This window comes from Harpia harpyja, chromosome 3 (genome assembly GCF_026419915.1).
Source record: "Harpia harpyja isolate bHarHar1 chromosome 3, bHarHar1 primary haplotype, whole genome shotgun sequence".
In the NCBI taxonomy this organism is placed as follows: Eukaryota; Metazoa; Chordata; class Aves; order Accipitriformes; family Accipitridae; genus Harpia; species Harpia harpyja.
Window position 1 is genome coordinate 43634825 of NC_068942.1, and position 17205 is coordinate 43652029.

Genomic DNA, 17205 nt, shown 5'->3' on the forward strand with positions numbered 1-17205 from the left:
TTATTTTTTTTTTTTAAATCTTTAAGGGTTTCTTCTTCCAGCAACATGCAGAATTTACAATGAAATTAAGCTACCCATATAAAGGAAAGTTTTTTCAGACTATTCATCTAGAAATCAGAACAGTAATAAATACAATTTTTCAGATACATTCCACAGTTGGTAGTTCAAATGGAATTTATGTCAAACAAATCTGAAAGCACTTTGGAATAAGGCAATTTAACTTCACTCCAAGGGACAGTCATTTAGCACCACAAACAATACTTTCAGCAAAATAACCTCACTAAGTGTTCCATTCTGAGCATATGTTTGTAATACAAGTATTTCTGATAAGGTGTGTCATTATGTCAGAGAAAGTACAGAGTTTTGTGGGTTTGGTTTTTTATTTAAAAAGGAACAAATTTAGGTAACTGGAAGATGCATAGAGGAAATACAAGGCTAGAATATTTGATCCACTTTTTCACCCTTGAACACCTTGTTTGATTAAAAAGTTACTTCCACCAACTTCAGTTTTCTCATGATCTCTCACTGAAGTCCAGCTTAAGCCATGGGAACCTTAATGACTGCACTAGTACATGAAAATGAGGGAGCTGTCAGCCTCAGTTTAAGGGAGTCCTTTATTTGCCCTACTTTATACCGGTCTGAGAGAAAGAAAACTCCCTATTTTCTGGCTAATGCACAGTTAAGGAGCTCTGATTAGTCTGCACAGCCTCTTATGAACCAATATACAAAACCATAAAATCCTCCTTTTAAAAAAAAAAAAAAGAGAAAAAAATCAGATGCAAATGAATGCAGTAGAGCAAAAGTGATCTAAGAGAATGCAAAGTTTCAGCATCCCTCACTATGAAATAAATCACTAACTTAAATATGAACATGCTATGTTCAGCAAGACCAGAAACTTAAAAAAAAATAATTGAAGTTATCTGATTACTGCTACATAGTGCACTAGCCACAAAACCCACATCTAACTAGTTTCAGTCCTTGATATACCAGAAGTCAATGCTTCAACTGTTAGATATTAGGTACCACTCTTAAAATCCCCCTACCTGAGGAAAATTTACAAACTTAGCCCTTGATTATTTCAGTAGTACCACAAAGATGGCACAATTCCTCCCCATCCTCTACTGTAAAGTATTTTCTTTTTATTTGCTCAGTTTCTATAGTTTTTTTCCAGTTAAAACAATTACACAAGTATTCCTGAAACACAAAAGCAGACTGCTCCTATTATTAAAAGATAGCTGAGCATATGAAGGAAGATCATTAAGAATACACAACATACATAATTATTCCTGCATATTTATCATATAACTGGAGAAAGAATTACTTTGATGTATATGGGGGAGTGTTCCTTCCTCTAGAGGCAATGTTCTGCTCACCAGATTCTCCAATACCATAGGCAACCATGGGATTGAAACATTTTAAAAGCAAGTTTAAAAACTTATTGTGCTTGCTGCTTCTACTGTTCAAGCTGACAGACCAAACAGAATTGCTGTATGTAACATATCACTAGGTTCAGTATTGTTAACAAATGGGCCAGTGAAGGTTGGGAACTCCTGGGATACAGGTAACAGTACATTTTAAACATTGCCAAGGCATGCAAAGTGCCACACAATTAGATTTAATACTAAGCAATACTGTGCATTTTATAACAAAGGCATTGCTATTACTTCATTATTTCTCTTTTGCTGTAAAAAGCTGCAGGATGTTCATACAATCGTTTACCTGCATTTTGTACGTGTAGAGGTTCCAAGTCTAATTTAGCTCTTTATAATGTTCTGCCATTTTGTTTTAATGCTTCTCTCTCTCACCATCTACAGATGTGAGAAGCGATTACAGTAGTAGTCCCTAATGCTTGCTTACTTAAAGGAAAGAAAACCAAAATGAGGAGTGGTGAATAATATTTTCCTGGGTTTTTCTCCTTGCTTGAAAGTAAAAGTTTCTGAATTTTTTGATAAAAAACACTGAACCTAAGTTTGTTAGCATTAGTTCATTTTGTTATCAATCTGAAATCAGCTATAACATGTTAGAGACTGGCTATCCTGATCATTTTGAAAATAGTGCCACATATACATGCACAATTCAACAAGCCCACAGTGACATGCAGTGACAGCTCAAGGAGGTTATGGTGGGGAAGGAAGTAAAAAGTGCTTTTCTGGCAACACTGGTGGGTGTGGGGAGAAGTGGTCTGCTGCATGCATGCTAAATATGGTGGAACATTTAGATACCCTACCTGAGGGGTGATCCGATGAGCAATGTAGGAGGGGTAGGGTTACTCCCTGCATTGTGCCGGCGTCGTACTGCCTGACGCCTAAATGTGCTGCGTTCACGACGAAATGTGACAGTCTCCTCGCTGGCTTGTGCTGCTGCATCAAGACAGACTTTAGGTCAAATAAGAACCCATCCTATTTATGTACACAGTAACTTAAGACTCCTTTCTTCCCCCTGACCCTCCCCAAGTTAATGAACTTGACTTGCAACAACAGAAGTAGCTTATTCACTGACTGTTCAAATAACATGCCTGAAGACAGGATCACAACACACAATTATTAGTAAAAATCTGGGTGTTTGGGAGGTGGACTGTGTGTGTCTTGAATATACAGCTTACTTTTTTTTTTTTACCCCCAGATCCAAATAGCCAGTTTGCAAAAACAGTTGGGTATCCCAAATCCCTTCCATTTACAGAGGGCAGGAAGAGACACAACTGATCTGACTCTTTACCTCATTTAATAGATAATTAAAGAAGCCTAAAGGACAACCTAGAAAGGCTGTCTGCCACTCCTCACTATAATATTCTCTTCTCAATTTTGTTATTTCTGCCAAACAGGTAGGGTTGAGGTTAACCTCATCATACCTCCTAAGGGGACAAAATAGAGTTGCTTTTTTGTTTTTCCTTATAAGCACCAAGGAATACATGTTGCTCATTTTAGACTAGTTACACTATGATTTGGAAGAGCAGAGGATTGAGACTAAGTGAGATAACTACTTCTTTGTAAGGACTGGTGTTTGTTATTTCAACTCTCAAAAAAAAAACCCAAACCCCAAACAAACAAAAAAAAAGGTTTGGTCCACTTATAAAGCAACACTGTAAAAACCTGTATATACTCAAAGGAGTCTATGATTTTTCCACAGATTACCATCCAAAATCCACCTGTGCTCCCTAAGCTTCACAGTGTGAACAACTTTGGATCTGGACTGCTTAAAGGTATGTCTGCAGTCTCAGACCCTTCCTCCTGAACCAAGGAAGCTACTAACCAATTTGAATGCAGAGCACTAGAGAGCTCAAATGAATGGGTCACAGAGAAAATGGGTTTTGGCAGGCAAGTCGGGGGGGGGGGGGGGACAGGGCCCAACAAACAAAACACAAAAAATTTGACATGAAGTCAGTGCAAGAGGAGAATCACAATCTTGAATGGGAAGTCACAACTTGGTAGCCAAGAAGCCTGTTACTAGAGTGAAAAAACCAAGGGTCATGTCAAGCCAAAATAAAAAACACAAAACAAAACAAGAAAAAAACCACTAAGGGAACAATACTTTATGGCAGAAAGATCACAGGCAGAGTAGCCCACGTTCACTTAAGTGCATTTCAAGTTACAACATTCCTGTCATTAAGCTTTCAAAACTTACCAGCAAAGATACTAATGCTGGTCTACAGGGAATAGCAACCTACAGCAACCTACTACTGCTGCTGTGTATTACTGCCATTGCTCAAGCAATAAAGACTGCATGGAACAAGAGTCTAATTCCACCCATGAACCACAGGTTATCAAGTGAATACTGTATACGAAACTTCAACCTGTAGTTTGCTTTAAAAGCAAAGCTACATGAAGAGATATACTTTAAGACCAACATTACATTTATAAGCATTTCATTACCAAAATGTCAGAAGTGAAGGACATCCTTAATTCAGTCCTTTCCTATATTTTCAGGAAACCTGTGGGATTGCTTACTTTCTCCTCACTCCTCCACAACTGTTTTTGTTATTCTAAGCATGAATAGATGATACTTCCTTTTCAGTGTACTTCAAGAATTCAGTACATTTCTCTTGTGGTTTAACATACAGCTTTATGCTTTGCTTTTAATACACAGCCTAATTCCTTCAAGGATTTCTTTATAGCTCTCATACTTGAAGTACTGGGAAAGTAAAACATGCTAAAGATAGTATAAATCCTGACTTCTCTGGTGAATTAAGTTAACACACACGAGATCAAAACTGCCCACTAATTTTGGGTGCCAAATTGTAAATCTCAATTTTTCCAGTGTATACATCAGCATATAAAAACTCATATTCACAACTCAGCTTCCACTGACTTTAGATGCAAAAGCAATTCCACACATTTCTGATAATCAGGCCATAGTTAAGCACCATGAAATAACAAACAGTGACTAGTCTTAACTGAAATGTAAACATCTTAATTACCATTAAGATGGTAAACATCAGCATTCATTACATCTTAATTACCATTTGCAACTACTTAGCAAAAGCAGCATTCAAGTGCAATTCTTCAAGGCAGCATACTTAAACACTGACAACATCTGGTTTTCTTTTCATATCCTTTATTCAGTAAACATCACCTTCTGCAATAAGTGAAGCCCAGATTATGGAAACACTAGAGGTCCTTCCTACACAGCTCCAATTTACCAGTAAAAGCAAGTCTACCTCAAATACTGACTGAGGCAGTGTCCTGTGATAAAAATAGAAAAATATAACCTCGGTTGAAAATTAAAAAATTAAAAATCAAAATTTGTATGTACTTGGAGATTACATTCAAAGCTGCACAGGGAAATAGTTCTGGCATTTGCTAACTTCTTATTATTTCACTTTAACCTTTAAAAAAATCAAAGTAGATTTTAGTGTAGCTTTCTACCTAAGCTACCAAGGGATTTTTGATTTATCTTGAAACTTTTCTGCAATGTACATCTTCTATATACACTCCTCCTTAATGTAGGTGGTGACATTCAGAATCACTAAGCAGGTCTATTCATTCTTTTGAAAAGACTGCACAGCTTTTCAGCCCAACAAGCTCCAAGTCTGCTAACACTATGCAACATCTCAAGAAGCGACATGTTGAAACCATGACTAAGAAAAAAAAAAAAGGATTACAGTTTGAAGTATGGAAAGCCAAACTGAGCAAAGTTTGGCTTTGGTTAGTTGTTTTGGGTTTTTTGTTTGGGTTTTTTTGTGTGTGGGGGGGGGGGGGTTTAACAAAACCCTCATTTTACAGAACACACAGGATTAAAAAAATATATACCAGTATGGAAAGCTACTTATATTAATACATGTTATTTGTGTTTCTACTTCTCTTTAATGAGAAGCAGTACAGCTGCTCGTGAGTTCACCAGTAGGATGTAAGATAAAGCTCCTAAATTATCCTCTATCATGCTCTGAGAGCAGTTTAATCATGACAGAAATAGCTTTGTTTTAACATAAATAAGCTTCCTGAAGTATTTACAAAGTAACATAATGTTTTGATGTTTTAAACCAAAGCTAAGCAAAAAATATCCCCATAGGACATTTCCCCAGTTCGTGGGTTGTTTTTTTTTTTAAATACATCTTTAGACCGTCACTCGCACTTCTCCGATGCTGCTACTTACAACCACTTACTCTAGACTCCAGAAAGGTAAGATCCAACATCTAAACTCATGTACAAAATCTGGATCTAATAGGGAGAGATAACATAGGTTACACTTTACAGCTCCTGCTTACTTTAAGTAAATCAGTAAAGGAAGACTAGAATGTTTGTTGTTAAAAGTCTGTTCTGTTTTTCTGTTTTATTCTAGATTTTTATGTTGAAACACTACACTTCATTAGTGTCAAGAAATTTAAGTATACATTTCTTCTGCATGATGTTGTATGAATTTGAGCCCCCAACATTATCTGTTCTCAAGAACAGAAAAGTCAGGTTTGAAATTCAAGTGCACCAGTTAAAGATAAACCTACATCCCAGAGATCAGTAACACTAAGAGGTAGAGACATAATGACAACTTTGTAGCAAACTTAACCCTCCCACACCTATTCCCAGCTATAATACACCTAATTTCAAAGACAAAATAATTTGACTTTTGTATTAGTTAATGCTACTGTACATATGAACATGTATTTATTAAAATTCATCTTTTTTTTCTTTCATTACACTTCTGAATGGAAAAAAGCCAAATTAGCAGTTACACACTTAGAAAGTCATGAGGATATCATTTTGTCATCACACATTTAGAATGATACCTTGCCAATTAAAGGACTAAAATTTATTGTAGAGAAAATTCTATAATAACAAATAATTCACATCCCTTTGCCAAATAGCTGGGAATATCTGAACATAGGTTGAACTATCCTGACTGCAGGTTATGCCCTTCCAAAATTTCTCTTTCTATACTACATAAGTGTTTTTGATGTAAACCTCTGTAGTTCCTCAAAGTTTTAAACAGAACTGAAGACTCAAGAGTTTTACACTACAGCTACACATTTGTTGTACAATACAACTAGCTTTAAGAAACAAAATGAAAATATTTTCTAACATGAACATTTACACATACAAGCCAAAGCTTTTACATCACCCTGCATGTATGTACAACTGCTTCTAACCAAAACTTACAAGATGAAAACTGAAAAAGAATTTCCAAATTTTATTGCATCAACAAGTCCCATTTCATTTTTGCTAGGCAAAAAAGCCGAACCCAGTGCCTCAGATGAATTCCAAAATAGATAAATTCTTCCCAAGCAAGAAGATTCCTGCAAAGATATTGTATTGAGGTAATACAGAGGTAAAGTACCCATGTGGGTACCACAGAGTTCTCAGAATAGAATTGCAAACTTCAGTCTGACTGGAAAGAAAACAAAAAAACCCCACACACAATGGAAACAGTGTCCCTCACTCTTCCCAGGAAAGAAAAAAAAAAAGCCTAGATGGTTTTGAACATGAGTCAGGTTAAGCATGGTTAAACATGTGCACGGAACCTGAGTGATGCTTGGACATGCCGTTTCTCTCCCTATCAAGTGGGAAACTGTGATCTAACTATTTTCAACCAGTTGTAATGACCAACCCTACAAATTCTTAGTGAGAGCTGATATGAATAGTTTATGACTCATGCATTCAGATAAGCAATGAAATCTGTCTTCTAACACTGAACATACTTTGCCAAACCAAATAGCTGAAATTTTCCTCTTCTACATCGAGCATCTATATCTCATTTGTGTTCAAAACATGAGAAAAACCATACTTCCCACATGCATTTATGGGTTAACACCACCACTCTCCTCACAGTTGAGACATTCATAGTTTATTCTCATATGCCCTAACACTATTTTAAAAACCATACTTGTAAGATACCCAAGTAGAAAGGAGTCTGTTCAGTCCATATCTTCAATATACAGTTATTAATCCCCATGGATTATGCACCATTATAAGACCTACAATTGCAGGGATTTCTTATACTTCTGTGATGAAAAAATAAGTATTGGCTTATAGTATTGTAATTTACTGTGGACCTTTAATGAAAAACACACCAATGACAATTTCTGAAGAATGGACACATGGGCAGCAAAAGAGAAACAATGAAGAACAGAGGGACATCTCTTAAGATATAAACTTTTGCTAGAAAATAGGGCAGAGGAAAAAAACACACAATTTAGGAAGGAAAGCTTGTCACAAAAAAAAAAACCACCACAAAAAAACCCCAACAAACCCAAAAACCAAACCTGAAAGAGAAACGAGGGAAGTAAAGCCCAAGACTTCAGTGTTGTGGTTGAATGTATGAAAAAACAAGTTTGAGATGAGGCCAGAGGAATATTTACAATTACATCAAACCAGTCACTACAACAATCTGAAAAGCAAAACACTGTCAAGCAGGGAATAACCAGGACAATGAAACCATCTGTTTTGCATTCTGAACCAAACAATTTTACAGACCAACTTAATAGACAAATTTCTATACTAATGCCAAAGATAAAACTAGGACTCTGAGTTGTTCTACCTCACTGTACTTCCCACTGGAATTATTCCATTTTAAAAACATTACTCACACAGACTTCTTGAATATAATGTTGATGGACTTGGGGTCAAAGAGCTAAAGCTATGACCTAATCTGATCCCCTACCCAATATAGTCCCTATAGCCAGGGATTTGGGTATCAAAAGCTAGTATTATGTTCATGAAGCAGACAAATGTTCATAACCTACATTAATCTTCATGAAACTTAATTCTGATTTTGTATTTGGATTTATTCACCTTAAGGAAAAGATGCTTTACATCTTTAGAACACACAGCATTTCCAGCATAAGTGGTATTCTATGTTAGTATGTCATATATAGAAAGTCATGTTTGCTTTGAATGGGCTTCTATTAACTATAACACCAAATGTTAATTAGTAGCCAACCTCAATATATCCTGGAATTACATCTCATAGCTACATTTGGCAGCAATGTGAGCACTTCCATTACAGTTCAGAGAGCTCTCTCAGCTGTATGCATAACAATAGATCCAGGTACATCTACAAAGGGGCATGAAAAGAGTGGCTTATAAACTTAAGTTAGTAGATGCAGCTTCATTTTATACCAAGTACCAAAAATTCTTATTTAACTCCTGTTTGAGATGAATACTTGGCAAATTTATGAACAACACATGCTACTTGTCAACAAAATTGAACCATTCTTTCCAAATTAAGTAAAAATTACTGCGAGAAGTAGTTGCACAAACACTAACAATCTAAGACACTAAATAACTCACTTCCACAGCAATGCAAAGTATTTAAAAAGAACTACTACTTCTGGTTTATTTGGGAGGCTTGAGAGAATTTAACCAGGGTCAGATTTTATAAATAATATTCCCAGGGAAACAAACAAACAAAAAGTTTTATGAAGTGTATTTTACTTCATTTTTAACTGTTGGTATATGCTGTAATGCTGTGGCATGCATTTCTCATCAAGTATACTGAATTTCCCTTACACAGCCCTGCAGAACTTCAGGTAGAATGTCTACTACTCTGTAGATGACACACTAAAGGAGCATGTTTCCACCAAGTTAACAGGAAGTCTCTTACCAGTAGTACTCAGAGAGCTTTTGCCAAGCAATTACACACATTCCTGGCTCTCAACAGCCACTGCTGCGAGCTGGACAAAACCTGAGGGTTTTGTTTGTTTGTTTGTTCCCCATCACCACCTTTATGGAACCACAAAGTATCAGGAAGATGGTAGTTATCTTGGTCATAAGTCATCTAATGAAAGCCCCTGTATTATCCATAAATACCAGAAATGGGACAAAACAGGCAGGACAGAATCCCCACACAATGTACTAAAACTGCATTTTGCATTAGTAGGTAGTGATTAACAATTAGTAGATGCAAGATTCATTCCAAGTGTTATTTCATTGTTAAGTTCCAAAACTGCAGAATTCCATTTCAGCCTCACGCATCACTCCCAATGCTGTTGACATCTTTAAGTGTTGAATGGCAACAATCTCGCCTCTACTGAGATGACAAGATATCCAAAGTCTAGAGGTAATTCGGTAAAACTCAACCTTTACACACAAAAGCTGCGACATAACATTATGCTTTCAAAGCCAGATATTGGGAAGAGCTAACATTAAAATTTCTATGTCATGCTTGAACCAAATGCTGTGTACATTATGACACTGCTAGTTGACATCTAAAAATCAAGTAATGGAATACAGTCTTTTGGTTCCAATAAAGAACCTCATATGGAAGAGAGCCCTTTCTACTACTGGCTAATCTGCTTAATCTGATCCAGTTACAGGAGGGGTCCTGCTGAACACATAGAGATAGCCAACATACTGTAATCTGGTTGTGTGTAACTTACACATTTTTCAGTTTCTACCATTTCCAAACTCTTTCAGAGTTTGATTTCTCATGCAAAACTGTTTGGTTTAGGAATTTGAATGTGAACTGATAGACTCCCAGAAAACAGACCAGAAGCCCCATCTTCTGTTACTGTATTAATTCCACCTGCAGAAAACATATGAAACTAAAGCCATCAGAAGCATGGAACAGCTCTACAACACAGGCAAAATAAGTAATGACTGTAGACCATATGCAACATAAGCATAGTAGGAAAAGAGTGATATACCGTGGCTGCATAGCAGAGAACTGAATTGTACTTTTAACTTTGTAGAGGATACTGTCTAATGATTACAGGCAGATATGCTAAGCATATATGTACAAATACATGCAGACTAAGAAGATGAACAGGTTTCCATACACCATATGAAATGCAATATTCTAGTCAAGCTCACAAAACCCTATTTTGCCTGCCTGTAGAGATGTACTGCAGACCACAAAACACAGAAGAATAGTATGAGCTGTTACTTCAATATCGCTATGCAATGCACAGAAGGAAAAATGCATTACATTACATGCAGTTTTATTTACAAAAGGGTATGTAACTCAAGAACTTAAAGTAAATAAATCTTAAATTACAGCAAGCTGTAAAAGAGAGTAGCAACTTAAAGCGTGCATCTTTTACAGTTAACATAGAACTGGGGGAGAACACTTGACTTTTCAGGTCAGCTGAAGTTTTACAAAACATCACTATGTCATATACAGCATTATGTTGGTTCTTTAAATCATTACAAACAGCAATCCGGAAATAGGACATATCTGACAGAAACCAGGCATAGGAGACTATCAAGGTAGTACTTCCAAAATATCACTGGACATCTAGGCAAACTTTTAGACATCTAAACAACTTCATTTAACCCATAACCCATCAATTCACTAGCTACTTTTAGAGGCTGAGTAGTTAAACAGGGATAACAACTATTGTAAGACATCTTCCATTTTTTTTTTGTTATACATCCACCACATGTATTTAATTACAGAATTTTCAAATGCTGTTTGTCTGCATTTTAATGAACTGCAATTTCTATTTAAATGTACTAGTTACCTTGTAAAAAGTGAGTCATTCACCACTTCCTGGCACAATAAGATAGAAACGAAACTGCTAAGTTGTATCTGCTGAAGTAACATACCTCCCAAGTTTGTATAGCATCCTGCTTAGTACAAGATTACTAAAGGCCATATCCTTTACGGAACACATTCTAGCAGTTACATAAGTAAGAAAGTACTTTTTGGTTTACTCCCCAAAGACTTGAAGATAAAATGAAGTTATAATTACTGATTTAAGTCATATTTGAAAAATAGGAACTGAAAGCTGCTGACTGAAAAAGAGGCAGTGGTATTAATATCAGTCTTTTGGTTATCCAGCCTGCCATCTGTTAATTATTTGTTGCAGAAAGTTACAAGCAATCACAGAAATTAAAAAATAGTTATATAAAATTATAAAATAATCCTTTCAGCAGGAGGTTGGACCAGACAACCTCTAAAAGTCCCATCCAACCAATATCCTCGGATCTTATGAAAATCTGAACCAAGCTTATTCTGTAATTGATCTGCTACATGTAAATAAAATAACTTCTTAATTTTCTCAAATAATTTCTATACACATATAAATATACATCATATGTGTACTACACATGTATGTATGTCTTTAAAAACACTCCCAAAAGGTGAAGACAACTCAATAGTGGGAAATACTGAATATAAAGCAACCTAGATTCTAAAAAGTTAAAATGTTTTCTCCAATTACTGTTAGTCACAGGTAAGCCCAAAGAAGAAAGCCACAATTAGACACAGCTGTTACAAAACTTGCAATATAAGCTATAAATTTGGGGGAAAAAAAACAAAACAAAACAACAAAACACACACAAAAGAAGAACCAGTAGAAATGAAGGACAACATGAAGGAATTATTCAGATTGATCATGAACACATAAATTCAGAATAATTACTGACTTGATGCCACACATGACTGCATAAATATTTAAGTAATACTAAAGAAAAGTGATATTTTTGTTCTGCTTTCCAAAAAGCAGAATGACATTAATTTCTTACAATCATAAAGGAAATACTTCCTATTCTGCTGGTAATAAGAAACATAAGATACAGCAAGTGTTATTAATCATATGATGTCATCAAATCTGGAGAACCTGAACCCAGATTGCTTCTTAAAGTCAGCCTGAAACCCACAGGCAAGTAATACTTGGGTGCTTGCCATTTATTAAAAATACTAACAACTTCAAAATGACCATTATCAAAACAAAGTTTAAAAGGGGAAACTGAAGAGAATAGTATGTCAAGAATGACAGCAAGACTTCCCTGCTTAAGCTGCTACAGATTTGTGTCTTTAAGACTGCTTTTAAATGTGTTAGGGTTGGTCTTCCCCACCATTTCACTCCAAAAGAAAAAAAAAATTTGGCAGTATACAGTATCAGTCATGCACTGATTCTTTCAGATTATGGATTACTGGTGAGTGCATAAAGTCTGACATGTTCTGTAAGGTAAGGTATATTAATCCTCCTTTGCATATAAGGAGAGAACCTTAACAGTTTTAAGCCGTGATAACACAAACCAAAATGAAATTAAAACTTGTGCTAAAGAGAGCATAGAGTCAAAACAGTAAATACATAAAGCAGACCTTTTATTAGTCAAATTACTCTCAGTAGACAAAGAAGAGATGCCACTTCAGCAAGGCATAATAAGAATGTGTTAAGTGTTTAGCTTGCGGAGTTAGTACTAAAAGAGCAACCTGGACTCTTTCATTAAAGCTACTGCAGAACTCTGTTGCTAGGAATAACAGAAATACAGAAAGTACCAATATATGCAGGTTTTGGGGGTTTTGGGGTTTGGGCAGGGGGGGTGTTTTTTGTTTGTTTTTGTTTTTTTTTTTTTTTTTTAAAGTGAAGGCATCTAAATAGGTCTGAACTAATTGTAAGCCAGGCAAATTTGATCAGTAATCAATAAACAGCTGAACTTCAGTGTAGCACACTTTCCCCCCCCCCAAATTAATTGTACTAATTTTTAGAGTTTGTTCTAGTGTCAGGGGAAAGGAAAAAAAAAAAAAACCCAAAAGGACTATTGGTCATCTCTCATGTTACTGTGAGCTGGAAGTCTCTCCTTTTAAGATGGAAGAATCACTACTTTGTTTAGGCAGTCTAAATAAGCACAGTAAATTTGCTACAGTTTCTTAAAAATATCTATGTCTTGATCTAAAATACAATTGTATGAAGCATTTGTGCGCTTAGCTAACAAGATCCAGATTATCTGGTAGGTATTACCCTCAAACAATCCCAAAAGTCAGACTGAGGTAATTGGCAATCACATACTGCTCTGAAAACATATTTTAAACCCACTTGTCTTCCACAACACAAAAAGCCTTCCAGTTAAGGCAGTCCATATGGTTAACCAAGAAGAGAGACTGAAACGTCGTAACAAGTGATAAACAAAAAACTATTAAGAGCTCAAAAATTTTTTAAAATGCCCCTATTAATCTATATTAATACCACCTACTACAGGTAAGCTTAGTACTCACATTACTCCAAGCAAAAGGAATACTTATAGAAAGTAAGAGGAAATTACATTCCTCTCTCCAGCACAGGAGGGTTATTGTGTTCTCATAATGAGGACAAAAAAACCCAACCCCAAAGTAAACAACACTGTCTAGCCAACAATGGCAAGGCTAAGCAAAATCAAATCCCTAGGCAAATTCAGCTTAGTAACTAGACCACCTTAAGAATGCACAATTGAAGGCAGCATGGTAAGAGTTTGGGGGTGGGTTGTTTTTTTTTTAGTACCACCTCAAGCCATGCCAGAGAGATCATCTAAGAGGCAGCAGTAACTTCAAACAATCACTTCCATGTTCGCAATCTTCTAAACTGCACAATCTTTCAAACAAAAATAGTCTCTCTTTTATTGTTAACTTTTAAAATAGTACACATAATTTGAAGTCTGAGTAATACAATGGAGCAGGTCTGATGTGATCACAAATAATAATTTTAAGATACAGCTTTGGTTAACAAAGACTACCAGTTACAAACCCGTAACACCTCTACTTATAGATTTCATAACATTTGTTTGAATTCAACTCCCATTTGTGTAGCTCTTCCAAGAGATTATGAAGGAAACACTTTGTCAGGTTTACTAGGCAAGAATGAAGAAACAGGAAGACACTTAAGTGTAGTTGTAACTTAACTCACAGGTACCAGACTCATTAACAAAATATGGCAAGGTACTTCTGGTAGGTCATTTACTTACCTCCACTTGCTGATTCTTGCTCTTCCCCTTCAGGAAACGTAGCCTGGCTTGGTAAGCTATTCCTAGAACGAGTGACTGACTCTAAGTGTGAAGCCCTTCCCAACAGAGATAGCTCATCTAGCACCTCTCCTTCTTTGGCTTCCAAATCAGATTTTGAAGTGGTTAACTGTTTTATGTTACCTGGTGCCATTAAACTATTTGGGTCATTTAAACAAGCTACAGTACCACTGTCCAGGCTTAATACTCTAGCACGATTCTTGGCACTGTTTGTGCTAGAAGTCCGACGTGTAGATCGTTTTTTGCTAATTCCTTCAGAGCCTACATGGGTTTTGTGAGCATTTTCAGGGTCTGTGCCCCCACGTTCTTTAGAAACATATTTGGTCTTTAGAGCACTGTACTTTCCCTCAGGAGACTGGCATGAATGGGAGGTGGTGCTGGAAGAGCTATCACTGCTGAACTGATGAGCTGACTGCATACTTGATGTCCTGCTCAAGTCACTTTGATCACTGGAGTCCTCATCGTGACAGAACACAGCACTGTGAGGTTTAGTACCAGATACACCTCGGAAGGAAACATATTCCCTGTGCCGACTTGAATCAAAACTACTAGCCCGCTTTTTTCCTGTCCTTCTCCGGCTGGACTTGTGGGTAGAGGCTGTTCGATGTATTAAACTAGAAGATTTTGGTCGAACATCTCCTTCTTTTTGTTTTCCACTCATTTCTTTAGAAGCTCTTGAATCTACTAACACAGCTAGTTTCTCACTCTGCTCATCTCTTTGTTCAGCAGCCTTCCCAGGTGGCCTGTCAGCTTGCGTAGTCAATTCATTGGCATGTGGGTTCTTATTGGCCTCTTCTGAAGCAGAGGCACCAAGACCTTTCTGACTGTGCATCTCATCAGATGCATTAGAACCCTTTACCTCTTGAACACCACTGTTAGTGCTCACTTCCACAGCAGTCCTTTCGCTACTAGTCCTTTTGTCAGTAGTAGAACTACTGTCATCCTCTGAGTCGACACCACAGTCCTTTTTCTTAGCATCCTTTTTCTCTTCTCTAGGAGACTCCTCCTCATGCTCTGACAACACACTTTCTATATGCGTTGAGCTAGTATGTTCACTTTTATAGCTACTGATAGTACTGTTAGTGTCACGATCAGTTCCACTGCAGTAGCTTTCTGTTGAACCACTGCTTCTAGTACTCAGGCTTCTCAGACTGTCCACACTTTTATCTGCTTTCAAGGATTTGCTCTTCCCACTCTTAGCCAATGGTTGAGGGCTGCTACTTTTCAGAATGTCATCTAATTGAAAAACTCCTGAAATGCAAGAGTTCTCAGCCAAGGACTCTCTGGATCCAGAAGGGGGCTTGGAAGCTTCTAACTCACTGACAGGATCTAGTCCTCGTTTTTGCTGGTAGAGAGGGAAGTCATTTAGTGAAGCATCTGGAAAAGCGACAGCAGAGCTAGAAGTCCTTGGTACACCTCGTGGTCTATGATCCTTCCTATAGGAGTGAGAATGCAGAGTTACAAGTGAAGCTACTTCTGTGTCACATGCACTTGTTTTAGACTGGTCCACAAGCTGGTTGTTCGAGAGGCACACTTTGTCACTGTTGTCTCTTGGCAAATCCTGTCCAGAGGATAATGAAGGTTGGATGGAGACAAACGAGTCATTCGACACCAGACGAAAAAGCTTCCGATCAGTTGCCAAATCTGTTTAAGTACATATTTAAAAAATATTAATGTAGAATGTTCAAGTACATTATACAATCTGCTTTACAACTGCTTGTTTATATCAGATAAAGTAAATAAACCAACAAATCCATTTGCAAGTACTATGCATCACATTACCATTTAAAAGATTTCCTAGCATCTGGGCAAACCTGACAGACTTTTATTAGCTGCTAAGATTAAGCTGGTGTTGATGGTTTCTTTTTTTATTAAAAAAAGACAACATGATTCTGACAAGTCCCCAACCTCCTCTATTGCTCAAGTGTCAGACTTCGTTTTTATATATCCCAAAGTTTCTTAATCATTAAAGGGCACCCTACCTTTTGTTTTATTTCCTACATGCAGCTAATTGTTTCACAAACTTTAAAATTATTGAAGAAGACAGAATAAACCCCATTAACATTGAAGTCACAAAAAACCCAACAAAAGTCACCTTTCCTACCAGATACCAAGTAAGCTCACAGTTAGCAAGGATGCAGGCACTGGCAGAGGTCTGTTGGTACCATAATGAAACTCCCTACAAAGTTACTGAGTTTTACATCTCTAAAACTGGTGCTGTTAAAGCAAATCATAAGGATTTGCTGTTAGCTTTTGATCAGAACAATTGTTTGTTATCCATCACAAGCAGTCTCCTGTAAAAGTGTCCACCTGCAGGTAGTATTGAAAGTCAGGCTACTTTCCTTTTTGTTACTGTCACTAGAAATAGAAGATCTGGAGGCCAAGTTAAGTTACTACAATTACTAAAGTTTTGTAGAGTGTATTTGCCCATGTGTTGAACTTAGCCTTCACAAACAGTTCCATTACTCAGCTGAAAGTAGTAGAACCTGCTGCCTATTACAACAGCATGGCCACCTGTAATCTTCTATTTTAAAGATTTTCTGCACTGAATCACACAGTAACAATTGAAAGGAACCCATCAGTCTGATTAGAATGGCCAAAACAAACTATAGTATTCCCAGAGTTAATTTTCTGCTAAGTCACCAGGTAATTTAAAATCAGCAAACAAAAGATTTCCCTACAGTTTTATGCTCTGTTTTAGTCCGAGCAGACTTTTTCTCAGCAATGAAGCTAAATGAAAAGTGAGATCTGAAACAAAATTGGACAACTGAAGAATACAAGCTAGCAGTTTCCTTACATACTAGGAAAAAAACAGTTACAAAACTCTGACAGCTTGCATGTTAGAAGCAGCCTACAGCTCCAGAAACACAGAACTCTGGACAGGATTATTTACTTTACAGAAAAACACACCTGGTTTTGGAAAAAAAAAAATCATTTGGCTGTATTGGAAAGCAAAGCAAATTAGTCTACAACAAAGTCCATGAATCCCAGGCCACTTTCAGTATGACAGAGATCATCTAGAGACATGTAAGCTAGCTATCTTTCAGCAGTAAGG

General features: G+C 36.8%; 1 protein-coding gene across 9 annotated transcripts in view; it reads right to left on the reverse strand.

The window, feature by feature from the left end:
* Nucleotides 1-17205, reverse strand: part of PCNX1 (pecanex 1) — a 94361-nt gene that overhangs the window by 57908 nt on the left and 19248 nt on the right. For 6 of the 9 annotated variants that reach the window (XM_052782305.1, XM_052782308.1, XM_052782307.1 and 3 more), the window contains 2 exons: nucleotides 14094-15794; nucleotides 2228-2360 (listed from right to left, as the gene is read on the reverse strand). In XM_052782305.1, the coding sequence (XP_052638265.1) occupies nucleotides 2228-2360; nucleotides 14094-15794 (1834 nt within the window). The remainder of the gene's footprint in view (nucleotides 1-2227; nucleotides 2361-14093; nucleotides 15795-17205) is intronic. The other 3 variants (XM_052782310.1, XM_052782309.1, XM_052782304.1) reach the window with 2 other exon arrangements.